General features: G+C 32.2%; 2 protein-coding genes and 1 non-coding gene across 3 annotated transcripts; 1 reads left to right on the top strand and 2 right to left on the bottom strand.

Annotated features, from left to right (window-relative positions):
• Positions 1-1,034: 1,034 nt before the first annotated feature.
• LOC123201902 (ferritin-3, chloroplastic-like) lies at positions 1,035-4,022 on the bottom strand. The gene is made up of 8 exons (XM_044617485.1): positions 3,674-4,022; positions 3,490-3,573; positions 3,329-3,389; positions 2,238-2,325; positions 2,021-2,082; positions 1,862-1,927; positions 1,569-1,632; positions 1,035-1,418 (listed from the first exon to the last, which is right to left on the bottom strand). Exons 1-8 carry the CDS (start codon positions 3,967-3,969, stop codon positions 1,369-1,371), a joined length of 771 nt encoding a protein of 256 aa, XP_044473420.1. The 5' UTR covers positions 3,970-4,022; the 3' UTR covers positions 1,035-1,368.
• Positions 4,023-8,097: 4,075 nt separating this feature from the next.
• TRNAG-GCC lies at positions 8,098-8,168 on the top strand. The gene has a single exon. It is a non-coding gene; the product is annotated as a tRNA-Gly (tRNA).
• A 175-nt stretch (positions 8,169-8,343) lies between these two features.
• LOC123201903 (uncharacterized protein At5g01610-like) lies at positions 8,344-13,014 on the bottom strand. The gene is made up of 3 exons (XM_044617486.1): positions 12,790-13,014; positions 9,678-9,732; positions 8,344-8,879 (listed from the first exon to the last, which is right to left on the bottom strand). The coding sequence occupies exons 1-3, from the start codon at positions 12,874-12,876 to the stop codon at positions 8,509-8,511; spliced, it is 513 nt and encodes a 170-aa protein (XP_044473421.1). The 5' UTR covers positions 12,877-13,014; the 3' UTR covers positions 8,344-8,508.
• Between the last annotated feature and the right edge of the window lie 778 nt (positions 13,015-13,792).

Raw genomic sequence — 13,792 nt, 5'->3', positions numbered from 1 at the left:
GTTGTAAAAGTCAAAGGGGAAAAATGTCAAATGTCATGTATAACACATGGCTTGCAATGCACTGATGAATGTATATGTAACTCAACTAAAGTTAGTTCAATTTAATTCAACTAAAATAATACAATCTAATAAATGTGTATTTTCTCTCTCCTTGTTATTTAACATTTTCTTGAACACTTTTCTTCGTTTCTTTATTTCGTTTTCTTGATTCAGTGATCTCAATCTCTGTCATTCAAGGATAGGCAAAGCTAGAGCACTATATGGACCGCAAACCTCTTTTGGTTTTGATACCACCTGTTATGGTTTCACAAAGTGCTACCAAAAACCAATTCAAGAAGTGAGACTTTTTCTCATAGTTACATACCTTGACCTAACTCAATTCCCAACAAATATAGGATTCTGAACATTTTATATGGCTAGAGGCATTACATGAGAATTGATGCAAGTATCCTGTCAAGTTTCTCTTGTACCTTTGATTACAGTAGATTTTCCCTCATATGAGAAAAGAAAATAAAAATGGCAAAAATAGGAATCTTATTATCCTTATTGTCATGTAAATATCATCAGGACCTGAGTAAAGATTATAGTTTTCTGCTGAGTTTCTGTTTCCTAGTGAACTCTAGGTCGTTCATAGCATCTTTGATTAACTATGCTTCTGAGTTATTTTAACAAGGGCAACAGAAGAAAAATAAAACCACAATTTTGAAACTTAGATAAGATCAATTGATTTGACCAAAATCTAGTGGTCAATTCGGTTTAACCAAAGTTTTAAAAACATTTAAGTAATGAAACCACTTTGAATCACAATTGAACCAAGCAAACCACGTCAGATCATAATTCAACTGTTGATTTTATTCTATTCTAATGGAGCTTATGATTTCCCACCAACTGGCATGATTATCAAAGCATCCAATGTACCACCAAACTACAATTTCATTTGGATATATATGTATGTGCAACAACAATTCTTATATTCTATTCCAACCACTGATCGGTTAATCCAATCCAAATTTGAAAACATTGATATAAGCTACTTTTTGAAAAGGACTTTAACCTGATTTCATAACTTAAATTATTTATACAACAAGAGGATGAGTTGACATGAGTTGATTCTATGCTTCTTAAGACTATTACATCACTCACACAACACCCCTCATGGATAAACTCCATGTCCCATCAGTATTACTATTCAGAATTTTGACGAGCGATATGCGAAAGCAAGGCGGCTTTCTATTGAGTACTAACTTTTACATATTACTTTTTCTTTTTAGTTCATTATTCTCTACATATTGTAATTGTGAGGAAAAAGAAGCATTCCAGAATTTCGGCAGTAAGGGGTACTGCCAAAATTAGCACCCTGTTTATTCATCATGCAGCATCACCCTCGTGGAGGAGCATTTGATCGAAGTGCCACACTCCTGGAAAATCCAAAAGCATGAAAAGATCAGTACACACTGAGAAAAGGTACAAGCATTTTCTGCAAGATTGCTCAAATGTTATTTAGAGATAACAAAATCCGGAGGAACTGGATATTAATTAACAAGTAAATAATATAATTTGATTCATACCGTGGCCTTTTCCAACCATTCTTAATTGGGCGACGAATTTCGCTATCTTATTAATGGTTTCCACCTGTCAAACAAAAGCCTCTATTATGATCACAAGAGTAAGGTTGAAAGTATGCGTTTTTTATGAAGTATTTATATGTTTTCGACTCTGTAATATCAACAGATAGTTTTTATGATGTGATTCTCCTAAGTTCTCAAACTCAAGTCTTTCAAATGATACAGAAATTTTTTCTTCCAAACAGCAGTTTGGCTTTGAAATTTTGACAGAACATGAAACCGAAATGCAAGCTCACCTGCGCAGCTAAAAATTCTCTCTCGATAAAATCTGCAAGTTGGGGATCATTCATTCGGTCTGCAACCTAATGTTTATCAACACCAGATTAAAAACAAAGTTCAGTTGCAGACTCAAAATACCCTCATTATAATGAACACAAGGGGTCATGATGAATTACACTGTTCAGACTCAGAAGCTTTTCATTTGTCAACTTTTCCAGGGACAATGCTAATTCCATGGCTGAATCAGCAAAATCAAATATTTGATATTGATAGACAGACTAATATTATAACATGCACATCCATATTATATGATTTTGGCAAGGAAAAAGAATATTTATATGTGTGTGTGTGTGTGTGTGTGTGTGTGTGTGTGTGTAATATATTTTATCTTACCATACAATGCATCTCCTTTCTCTGCATGGTCAAACTCCGAGAGTGGCATCAGAATTGAGTGTAGCTTTACCCTCCCTCCACGTATGTTCTAATTAAAAAATTGAGGGAGAAACATTGGACAACTCCGATACAAGATAATTCAAACAAAGAGAACTATTATTTGCCACCCAAAGTTTTGTGTAATGGTACTTTCCTTGAAAATGTATCACCCTTATATTAATTTCAAACATTAGTTTTAACTTGTTAAAAGGTATTTTCGTAAGTTTATATTATATAATTAATATTAATTATACCTCTAAATTTTTGTTTTTAACTTTTTTTTCTCTCCCTTTTCCTCTATATTTCTTATTTTTCTTCATTTTTTTCCTTCTTCACTCCTCTTGCGTTTTTTTTTTTTTAATTTTTACTGTAATTTTGGATGATTATTTTATAATGACAGAGAGGTGGAAGTCGTTATGGGTGTTGAAAGTGGTTGTAGTCGTGGTGTGTGGCAATAGTGGTGCATGCCACGTAGCAGTGATGGTGAATGGTTCTTCGTTTGTGACGGTAAGTTGGTGGCGGAAGTATGGGGTCAATCGATGGTGGTTGTTGATGAAAATTGTAGTGTATGAGTGATGGGTGTCGGTGGCGGTGGTGGTAAGTGTGGTGGTATTGGTTATAGTGTGTGTTGTTGGCTTTAGTTGTGGCTGGGAATTAGTGCCAACAGTGGTGGTGTGTTAATGATAGTATATGGATGTTGTTAGCTTTGACAGTGGTAAGGTGTTGGTGGCGGTGGTGTGAGGTAGTGTTGGTAGCAGTGTGTGGATGTTTCTTGGTTTTGTTAGTGGTAAGGTATAGGTGGCAGTGGTGTTGGTGTGTGGGCAAAATCATTTTAATATTAAGATAAGGATAGAAAGTAATTAAACTTTTCGACTTAATATTCAAACTTTAATAAGTGAAGTGTAAGCTTATCCTTTCCAATTTCCATATCATTTTTTAAAGTTAGGGTGGTTATAAGTTATCATTCACTCAAAAAACATAATGGGAAATAGTCGTTCCGCCCACAAACAAATATTTTGAATGTTTGACTTAAGGAAAAAAAAAAAAAAAACCTGATATTCCATCAGCTTTTCCGCTTGTTCTCTTTCTTCTTCACTCGACTCCTTGAAAAATCTGCTTACAACAAATATACACATACATATTCGTCACTTGATGCAGTTAGAAATGGTGAGATATTAAATCAAAGAAAATAAATCGGGCTTTGAAGAAATACTTAGCCAGGCCCCTGAGAGCAATATTATCTCGGTCGAAATATGCGTACATGGCGTGGTACGCATAAGAAACATTGTATTCAACACTGCAAAATGAGCCAAAAAGAAAACACGAATAAACAGGAAGAAATCACGAAGATAGAAAAAGATGGCCATTTCAAACGAGTTAACTGCTCTAGAACCCACTTGATCTGCTCATTTATTGCTGTTTCACACTCCTCGGAATACTTCTGCCTGGCAAGCGAAACTTGAGGATCAACAGGAATTTCAAGATCCTCCTTCTTGACCTCTTCAAATGGCTGAAACACCAAACTTGTGACTACCATATTATCTGCATCCCCAGAAGCAGAAACTTTGAAACTTTTCATTTTGGTCCTCAAATTCAGATTAGAAGAAGAAAAAGAAGTCAACATGAGAGCATGCCCTTGCTTTGCTGCAAGAGAAAAAGAACAAGAAGCTGAAACGGGTTTGGAAAACATCATAACGTGGTGTCTGAAATCTGAATCAAACTAGAGTTGACGAGAAGCTTGTGGAGAGTCTCTGTAAATGTAGGCTTTAGCGTCTATCTGGTGCCGTTTGATTAAGCTAGAGAGAAGTACATGTGTATGGCTATTATTGTGCCACGGGTTAAGGCGTGTGGCACCCTCGTGGTTGGTCTATCCACAAAGGGTCGTGGAATCTTAAGGGGATATCTCGTGTTCACATTTCTTAGATCTTTTTAAACATTTCTCACTCTTGCGAGTATTTAAAAATATAAACTCGCGTTTCAATACGCACAGATCTGGGTTAGCCAGTGGGATATTGGGGTTATGTCACACACTTTGAGTAACGATAATTTTGTGTTTAGCGAAATGAGTTTGGAATTTTCATTGTTTGTCAAAATAGTCTGCTGAGTCATATGGTCACGTGAATGTTCATAGGTAGTGATCAACAAGTAATACGACATCTATTTAAACAAAAAATTTATATAATAAAGAAACCTTTTTAATTATTAAATTTTTCAATGAAAATTTATACTCACCTTGGACATAATTAGAGAAGCATAATTTGATACGCCTCTATTATATCAAAATAGATAAAACTTTAAATCTAATAATTAATTTTATAATTATTAAAATAAATCAATAAAAAATATTATATTAATTTAGTTTCTCAAAAGTGATTTAAACCTAACTTTTGACCTTAGGGTCACCCTACTTTGTTACCCAATCAGTCTCTTAGGCCAGACTAATCTTTATTAGTAAAGAGTCTATCCTTCGCTAAGATGAGCATGAGAGAAGGAGGCAGCTGGAGCCAGATTACTTTAGCTGTGATATGACAAAATTGGTGCTTTTCATGGAAGATACTGTTGCGAGGCTTGTGGACACCATGCGCCAACAGCCACGCGTAATCTTCCAATCTAATCTTTTGCTTGGCCCACATAGACAAAACTAAAAGACGACTAATTAGAAAAAATTATGTACAATGACTAATCATATTATTTATACTCAAATCTATGGCATAATATTAGTAGAAAGTAAGACACGTGCGATTTGAAATACATCCAATGACCTCATTATCTTTATGTCGTGTCAAATCTATCTCATTCAGTCACAAAATCATATTTTAATTTTTATCTTATACCACTTATTTTTCACACTTTTGATTGTATATTCATTTTTTTAACAATAGAATCTGACTACATTCATTATTATGTTAAAGTTTTAGCATTCAATAATGTTATTAGCATATAACCCTTTCATTGTTCAATAATTATATATCAGTTTAAAAATGATAGATTTTATATATAATATTATTACGTTATCAAATTATAATAAAAAATCTTTAATAATATAATAATAGATATAAACTTATAAAGAGTGGGTCAAACCATGTTTTGTGTTCGTCATAATTTTACTATTTTTATTTGTTTATGAGTTTTTCATGAATTGAAAACCTAATTAAGACTTAGATGGAACTCTATGTTTCTATTCTATATCAATTGTTTGTCGCCATTTCCTTTGTATGTTTACATGGCTTGTGGATAGCACATGACCTCTGGAACTTATGTTTTTATTTTTTTTTAATTTCTTAGACGATGTAAAATTGAATTTAAAATTTTTATTGATATTTTTATATATCCTCTAAATAAGGTAAAATTCTATTCCATCATACCCAAAAGTGATTTTCAATCACCGATGTGTCACTCTCCCTCCTTTAAAACTTGTTGAGAATTCAGAAATTTTCAACTATATCATCGTTATGGCCACTGATGTCTCTCCAAAATATTGGACCCTGATTTCCATCCTAAAATTTAGGGTAATTAATTAAAATAAGTAAAATTTTAAATGTTTATACGTTTTTAGGCCACCCTAGAAAAGTTTTACTAAAATAAGCAAACCGTATTTTTTTTTTACCCTTTTACCCTTATGTTGAAAAACCAAGTAAAAATATTTTTTCTGAGAATGTGTGTCGGTTTATGGTGGTTACGATGGTAGCTAGGGATTTTACAGTGAAACTCTAAATATGTCGAATTATGTATATAGATGTTTTTGAATGTTTCGAACGCTTAAAATGATGTAGTTTCGATGTTAATGGATGTCTGGAAGTGTAGCCGTTGAGAGACAAAAGCGTAAAAAGTGAACAGTGTTGCGTAAACTGCACAAATTTACAGTGCCGCGCAAATCGCGCAAACACTGTTCAACTGCGCAAACGCTTGCAAAATCACACAAAAAAACTGTTCACAGACTATGATATCTACTTTTGCGCGATGTGAACAGTGTTTACGCGATTTGCGTAGTTTGCGCGGCACTGTAAATTTGCGTAGTTTGCGTGACACTGTAAATTTGCGTGCTTTTGTCTCTCAACGGCTACACTTCCAGATATTCATTAACATCGAAACTACATCATTTTAAGCGTTTGAAACATTCAAAAACATCCATATACATAATTCGATATATTTAGGGTTTCACTGTAAAATCCCTAGCCACCATCGTAACCACCATAAACCGACGTACATTCTCAGAAAAAATATTTTTACTTGGTTTTTCAACATAAGGGTAAAAAGGGTAAAAAAAATACGGTTTGCTTATTTTGGTAAAACTTTTCTAGGATGGCCTAAAAACATATAAACGCTTAAAATTTTGCTTATTTTAATTAATTTCCCTAAAATTTATAACTACCCCATTGTTTTATTGATAAGATTGATATTAAACAGTATTTTTCCTATGAAGTGGATAAATTTTTTTTTTCTATACATGGTTTACGACCAAACTTTTATATTTTTTTACTGTTTTATTATTTATTATAATTATTCAATACTTTTAGTAGAAATTATTAAAAGTTTGATCTATTTATAAGAAGATTTGAAAATTTAGTTTTTTCAATAAAAAATTTTGAAAGTTTAATTACTTCAAATGAAAATATAAAGTTGAATTTATTTAATAAATAAAATTAATAATTCAATAATTCCAAGTATTGTTGTGTTTTATTAGAACCATTAAAGATCTAATAAAACTTAATGTTTACACTAATATATTAATGTTGTTTACCAATCATAACTGGTAAAGTTTATTTAGTGAACTCCCTTTAAGCTATTCAATTACCTAATCTTATTAGACTAAATTTTAAACAGAAAATATTTCAACAGTGACATACTTTTAAGACTTTGGTTGTAAGCTTTTCAATGCTCAACTGCAACTTCAACTGGGTTTTTGAGGAGAACATATTTCAACCTAACTAAACAAGCTTGTGGTGAATATGAAATCAGTCATTAAACTCATCAAATTGTGTGAATGCTGAAGGTTTAATTATGTGTTTTCGATACATAGGGTGTGTGTGGTTGTGATAGTTATTCAAGCAGTTCAATTGGAAATGTAATTGAAACACTAGTGAGGAAGGCTATCGTGGGCTTACGAGGGGATGGTGGTCTTCCATGCTCCGGCTGCTACTATTTGCTGGTCTACATGCCAAGCATCCAACTCCTCCTTTCAAACACTCATCTTACTAACCACAATTTGCTCAAACGCCTGCCATTATTATCGAGTGTTGAATTTCTCTGTGTCTCATCCAATTTATTTGCTCGGATTGAGTAATCTTTGGATACTCAAGCCATCATAGATAGATATATAAATGATCAAATACATCAAACTACTTAAGTAATTGCCAGAATCTGCACCTAGTCAGCATGTATTTATATGTTTTGTGCATCCCATTTGGATAGGAGAGAATCTGAATCAGATCAAACTTGAATAAAAGTCAATTCAAACTCAACTTGAAGTTAAAACCGTCCATTCAATCTGATAAACACTAAAAATGTTAGAGAATGTGAATTTGATTAAAAAAAGAAAGGGAATAATCAAACGAGAAGAAAAAAATAACTAATAAAACGAACTTCAACGCTAGCATTGATCACAAACTGAACTTGAATTTGACAAACTAAAATTGTTTTAGTTTGATATTGACTTGTTTGACCCGAAGAGCGAACCAACTCGCTTGGATGGAATCTACTTCCAGCTTATAAGTAATCGATTAACAAGAATCTGAAAGCTCCTAACAGGTACATACGTAATTTTAAAAAAGAACATTAACAGAAAAATATTTGTATTTTGTTATGCCCCACTTACCAGCAAGCACCAGTGGTCTAGTGGTAGAATAGTACCCTGCCACGGTACAGACCCGGGTTCGATTCCCGGCTGGTGCATTTTTTTCCCGTCATTACAGAGGCTTGAAACTTTTTCATTTGCCACTGGAGCATTACTTAACCGGTGCCCACAATCTACCAGTTTCACACAAATTTTGATTTTCCATTAGACCCGTCCCAGATCATGGTCAGGCGGCATGCTGGCAGTGCAAACGGAAAAAGAAGAGATTAAATCTCAACCAACGAAACATCCACAGCAAGCATTTAAGATTTGAAAAACAGGTCTGTGTACATACAGAAACGAATTACATAGGCTAGCACGTAATGTTCCATTCGGTATGGCAAAAGGGTGGAAGGTCATAACAATTTTAATACTAATGTCAAAAGCATTAAAATAATATCAGAACTTATCTACACTAACTCCATCTCTATGAACCTCATAAGCCTCCCTTCTCCTGGTTTTCTTCATCCCCACCATAAAATGGAGCTTTGATCCCTCAGATGTGATGGAGGTCACTTTTACCCAAATAACAAACTTAGTCTTCATCCCCTCTATGTCTGCAAACCTTCCTTTCTCCAGATATCCAGTGACAGTGGTGTTAAAACGCAAAACAGATGAGTCCTTGTACCCAACTTCACAAATTGCAGGAATGAAGACAGTAAGCTTTCGTGTCTCTTCATTGAACTCATAATTGGTGGCATCACGGGGGAAGATTCCAACTGGCAAATCATACTCCTTTAGCAGGTCAGGCAACGGCTTTTGCATTTTCCCTGTTCAGCCAGGAGTCACTTGGTAAAACAAATACTACATTCAAGAAACAATCAACAAAATTGACATAATAGGAGTTAAAATGGGAATGACTGAATTAGTAGATCCAAGGAATAAACCACTTCAAAGAAACAGTAGTGATGGAGAGGTACTGAGATCTTAAAGTAAATACAAAAATCCGCCCACACAAATATCATTTTGAATACCAAATAAAATCAAGCCTATACAACTGTCGACACCCAGAAACTCTAAGTTTTATTTCGTTCTCTCTCAATTTGCTATTCTCCAAGGGACTTCAATCTTCTTTCAGTAGAGCAGTAAGACAAATTATTCCAAGAGCAAACTCTACAGATATTTTTCCCATTGCCATCTTCCAAAGCCAAGCAAAGTGTGAGCAGATCACATAAAGCCTAGTCTAGGTAGAAATTAGTTCAAAATAAAAGTGTTAAGCCAAATCATTTAATATTAATCTCCATTAAGGTTGTCCGATACTAAAATACCCCTATGAAGCTTGTCAACTCACATTCACTCAATAATTATCACAAACCCTGATCACTTTCTCTACTAACCCCCAAAAAAAATAAAATAAAATCAGGAAAACCAACAAATTAACCTTTATATTTTTTAGTCAGTTGATTAGATCCTTGAAAATGAAGCCTAATAGAGACCATCCGATAACCAATCACCAATCTCAAAAACTTAAAAAAAAAGATAAAAGAACTTCCACTAAACCCGCTTGGATTGTGTTTGTCACAGAGCAATGATTATTTGAACAACTAGCATAATAGGTTAGGACTAACCTTTAATTTTATTAACCAGCCATTTCGTTCCTCCTTCAATGCTGCTTCCCAGTGACTAATTACAGAGAAAAAACAAAGAAAGAAGAGAAAAGAAAAATAAGAATCATAAACAAAAGCTAAACAAGATACACAAGTCTCAGTAATTTAATTTTTGTAGACATTGCATTGCATTTAGATGGTATACTGAACATCAAGCGAAAATAAAACATATACAACACAAGCTCACTGATCAGTAATGAAAACACCAATTACAAATTAAAAAAAAGTTCTCATTAATTTATTTGAATCCATCATTTGTGAGCATAGTTGTTAAAAGCGAAAAATGTCTAAAAGCGATAAGAGGTCCAACTGCTTAAGCAAAAAAGCGAAGCAAAATCGTTCCTTTCGGACCAAAAGCGATTAAACAAAAATAAAATTAATTGAGACTAATCACTCAAATACCAAAGCATAATATTATATATGAAGTCTCAAAAACAGTTATAGATATTTATAATAAAACATAAACAAATATAAAAACTCTTTAATCTACATAAACTTTTATCAAACATACATTTTAATCGAAATCCAAATCTTCATCTTCATTATCGAAAGTCATATCTTCTCCCTTATCATCAAATTTTTCATCTCCGATTTCATTCATTTCTTCATTAAAACATTTTTTTTTCCATTAAAAGACTTATATTCTATGACTTTTTTATCTTTAGACATCAACTTAGTATTAGACTTAAAAAGAAAGAGATTTTGGTTTAAAAGTGCGTTTTTCTGGCGCTTTTTTACTTCTTATAAAGCGCAATAAAAGTGCGCTTAAGCTATGTTTTCAGACTTTTGCTCGCCTTGCATGTCTAGAAGTGGTGGACCTACTGCCTTGAGGAGCCTCTTGCTTAAGCGTGCTTAAAGCGAGCTTTTAACAACTATGTTTGTGAGTTACCATTCATGCTTCCCCAGTAACTCAACTCTGAGCATGTGTGTGTGTGTGCAAGCATATCTTAGCACTCCAAGTCAAGCAACACTCCACAACCAGCAACACACACAAACACACAGAATGCAGTTGCCCAGAAATTGACACAGTTAAGACAAATAATGGAAAACTCCTCCACTGAAATATATTCAGAAGTTTATATATATATATATATATATATATATATATATATATATATATAAAGTTCTCACTACAATTTGAATAAGCAAATAACAGAAACCAAATTGGATAACTTGAAGTTTGTGGAGCTGGAACATCCCTCAACCAAAGGCTGCCCACTCCATTTCCTTGATTTTTTTTCTTGTTAACTTCTTTTCTCTCATTCATCCCCTTTATATTTCATTCCTCTAACTAACCTCTCCAGCCTCCATACCAAGCAACCCATATGTTTTCACCTCATCATTTGGAACCCTAAAAATCCTCAGCCAGCCCCACAATTGTTCCCTGATTTGTTCTCCTGGTAGCAATCCCATGTCTCCTACTGTACACCTTGAACGTAGGGGCTGTAACAGTGTTACACGTATACAAGCAAGTACAAGTGTATATAATTTAGTTTAAACCATAAAACCGGAAAAAACTATTCAAAAATTATGGTTTGGTTTGATTTGATTTATTAAACAGTTTAATAGATTTTGGAAAAAGGGTTTACAATTTAGGTTGCAGTTCGGGCAATTTCCAAACCAAGCCACAAACTGTATTTTTTTAAAATATAAATATGTCAAATAACTATTTCCCACCCAAGGTTTGATGAAATGACAAATTTTCATCCTTTAAGTTAGAATTATTAAAAATTTGTTATATTCTTTAATAAAATTTTTTAAAAGACAAAAAAAATTTAAGCTAAATAACACTTTGTCCCTAAAATTTTGTTAAATAATTTTTCGTATCCCTAATTTATATTAATCTCAAATAAATATAGAAAAAAATTTACAAGTATAAATATAGATAGGGGTATCAATGATTTACAATCATATGTTTAGAGGTGCTTTGTAATTTTTGAAAATTTTAAAGGTATCAATGATTGTTTTTTAAGGGTTTTTTAGAAATTCAAAATAATTTAAGGGTTTTTTTAAATTTTAAAATTTTTAATATTACTTAGTAATTTCAAACATGACAGTTATACCCAAAAAATTTAAACATAATGCAACAAATTAGAGGTTTACATTACTTGTTTTTTATATTTATCTTGTCATTTTCTTTACATGCTTATTGTATATGTATTTCATATTTATTTTATGTGTTTATTTCATGTTTTAGATACCCATAATTCAATATTATTTATTAAGTAAGAAATATATGAAAGTACATGATTTTTATTAGGTTCAAACCGTATTTTTTTAATTTGCTTTAAAACTTTAAATAGTTTGGTTTGGTTTAGAATTTTTCAAATCGCTTTTGTCAACTTTGTTTGAAAAAGTTCTTAAACTTTACTAAATTGGACCGTGCACACCCCTACAAGCAAGAAAGCGAAACAACTCAAGTTGAAACTACATTGATGGGAGTCTATATTTCTTCCTCTTCCTACCTTCAGGCTATTTCTAAACAATAAGAATAAATTTGTTAAAAAACCAGGGCCAAAGCACCAAACCCTAAAAGCTAGTGCAACTCTACTTTTTGCAATTTTATTTTCCTCCAAGTAATTCACCTTCCTATTCTATCATCTTAGTTTCTCATAAACATCATCATAAGAACTTACCAACTCATCTCATATAAAGACAATAATCTAGTACAAACAATCATGCAATTACCCATTTTAACAGAAAAATGCCAGTTTTTTTTTTCTTTAATCTACAAAACAATTTCCATAATTTACGGACATTCAAGTTAAGCTTCACATGCTTCAGCGACCAACAGCTACTGAGTCACAAGCCCAATATGGTAATGGGCATAATTCAAATTTGAAAACAAAAACAACCCTTTTAATTTGCCATTGTAATTAAAGTTTCCAGTCATTCAATTACCATATTATTTGTAACAAAATCCATAACAAAACCATAATACCCTAAATTCAAATCACACTTTAAATGTAAAAAAAAAAAAAAAAAAACACTTTATGACTGGATCAACATGGAAATCAAAATTTGCACGTAACAACGATAAAGGATTAAACTTTCAAGGATAAAAAGTATGTACACTGATATCACTTCCAACTGAATTGAGCTCCTTGCTGGCTTTGTGGCCGATCCAATACGAACCCACCTTGTTCAAAATCTGATCCATCACTATTACTTATTTCTAATCTCTCTCTCAATCTCAAGTCTCCAGAGATCGAGAAAAGAATTTTTCTCCCGAAAATTAAAGACACAGAGAGACGAGGAGATAATTTTTTTTTTTTTAATTTCTCGTTTCTTTTGTGCGAGTTTTCCAGAATATATCACCTAAAAATTCTGCAGTCGGTGAGAAAATCTCGTGTGTGATCAATTCAGACAGCTGTTATTACGTTATCCAATAATATACCGACACGTATCTTTAAGTGCCCGACTCTACAAGACTTGGCCGCACATCATCTACTGTAAGATAAATAATTTCAAATTAAGTCTGAGACAGGTGACTAGGATTTCAACTATAAAGTAATTTGAATTTAAAAAAATCAGTGTACCATGATCATGTTGAGATTAGGATTTAACTTTAAAATAATTTAATTTTAAATTTATTTAAATTTAAATATCTAGATTAATTTAAATTTATTTTATTTTATAAAAATAAATTTAATATTTTATTTGAATTCAATTTGTTTAATCTAAATATAAAAAACTTGGATTAAATACAATGCCAATCAACAATATAATTTTGTAAAGAGATTACATTATCATGAGGTATCAAACAAAATAATGTTTTCTCTAATAATCGATTAAATAATATTTTTTTAATTAAAAAACAAACTTTTTAAATAATCTATTAAAGAGATGAGATTTTTATTTTATTATATAAAAATAGGTTTAAACTCTAAAACTATTAAAAATTAATGACTTGTATTTTGTCATGCAAAATCGTATCTAATCTCTAAATATACATTGTGTATTTTCTACGATTTTTCTATTATGCATCACATTTGATATTAAACCTAATTTATTTTTAATTGTTTAAATGTATCTTGATCATTTTTATTAGAGCAATTAATATGACACAATGCAAA

The sequence above is a fragment of the Mangifera indica genome, chromosome 18 (genome assembly GCF_011075055.1).
Source record: "Mangifera indica cultivar Alphonso chromosome 18, CATAS_Mindica_2.1, whole genome shotgun sequence".
NCBI classification, from domain to species: Eukaryota; Viridiplantae; Streptophyta; class Magnoliopsida; order Sapindales; family Anacardiaceae; genus Mangifera; species Mangifera indica.
The sequence above is the reverse complement of the archived record's forward strand: the minus strand, read 5'-3'. Positions and strand labels throughout refer to the sequence as shown.

What these genes read in the sequence shown, in the direction of transcription:
- LOC123201903 (XM_044617486.1), bottom strand. Translation starts at nt 12,876, where the DNA reads ATGGATCAGATTTTGAACAAGGTGGGTTCGTATTGGATCGGCCACAAA. An exon ending in CAGTTGGAAGTGATATCAGT is followed by an intron (nt 9,733 to 12,789) that starts GTACATACTTTT and finishes CTCTGTAATTAG; the next exon opens with TCACTGGGAAGCAGCATTGA. An exon ending in GCTGGTTAATAAAATTAAAG is followed by an intron (nt 8,880 to 9,677) that starts GTTAGTCCTAAC and finishes CTGGCTGAACAG; the next exon opens with GGAAAATGCAAAAGCCGTTG.
- LOC123201902 (XM_044617485.1), bottom strand. Translation starts at nt 3,969, where the DNA reads ATGATGTTTTCCAAACCCGTTTCAGCTTCTTGTTCTTTTTCTCTTGCA. An exon ending in GCTCTCAGGGGCCTGGCTAA is followed by an intron (nt 3,390 to 3,489) that starts GTATTTCTTCAA and finishes TGTTGTAAGCAG; the next exon opens with ATTTTTCAAGGAGTCGAGTG. An exon ending in GAGAATTTTTAGCTGCGCAG is followed by an intron (nt 1,633 to 1,861) that starts GTGAGCTTGCAT and finishes TTTGTTTGACAG; the next exon opens with GTGGAAACCATTAATAAGAT.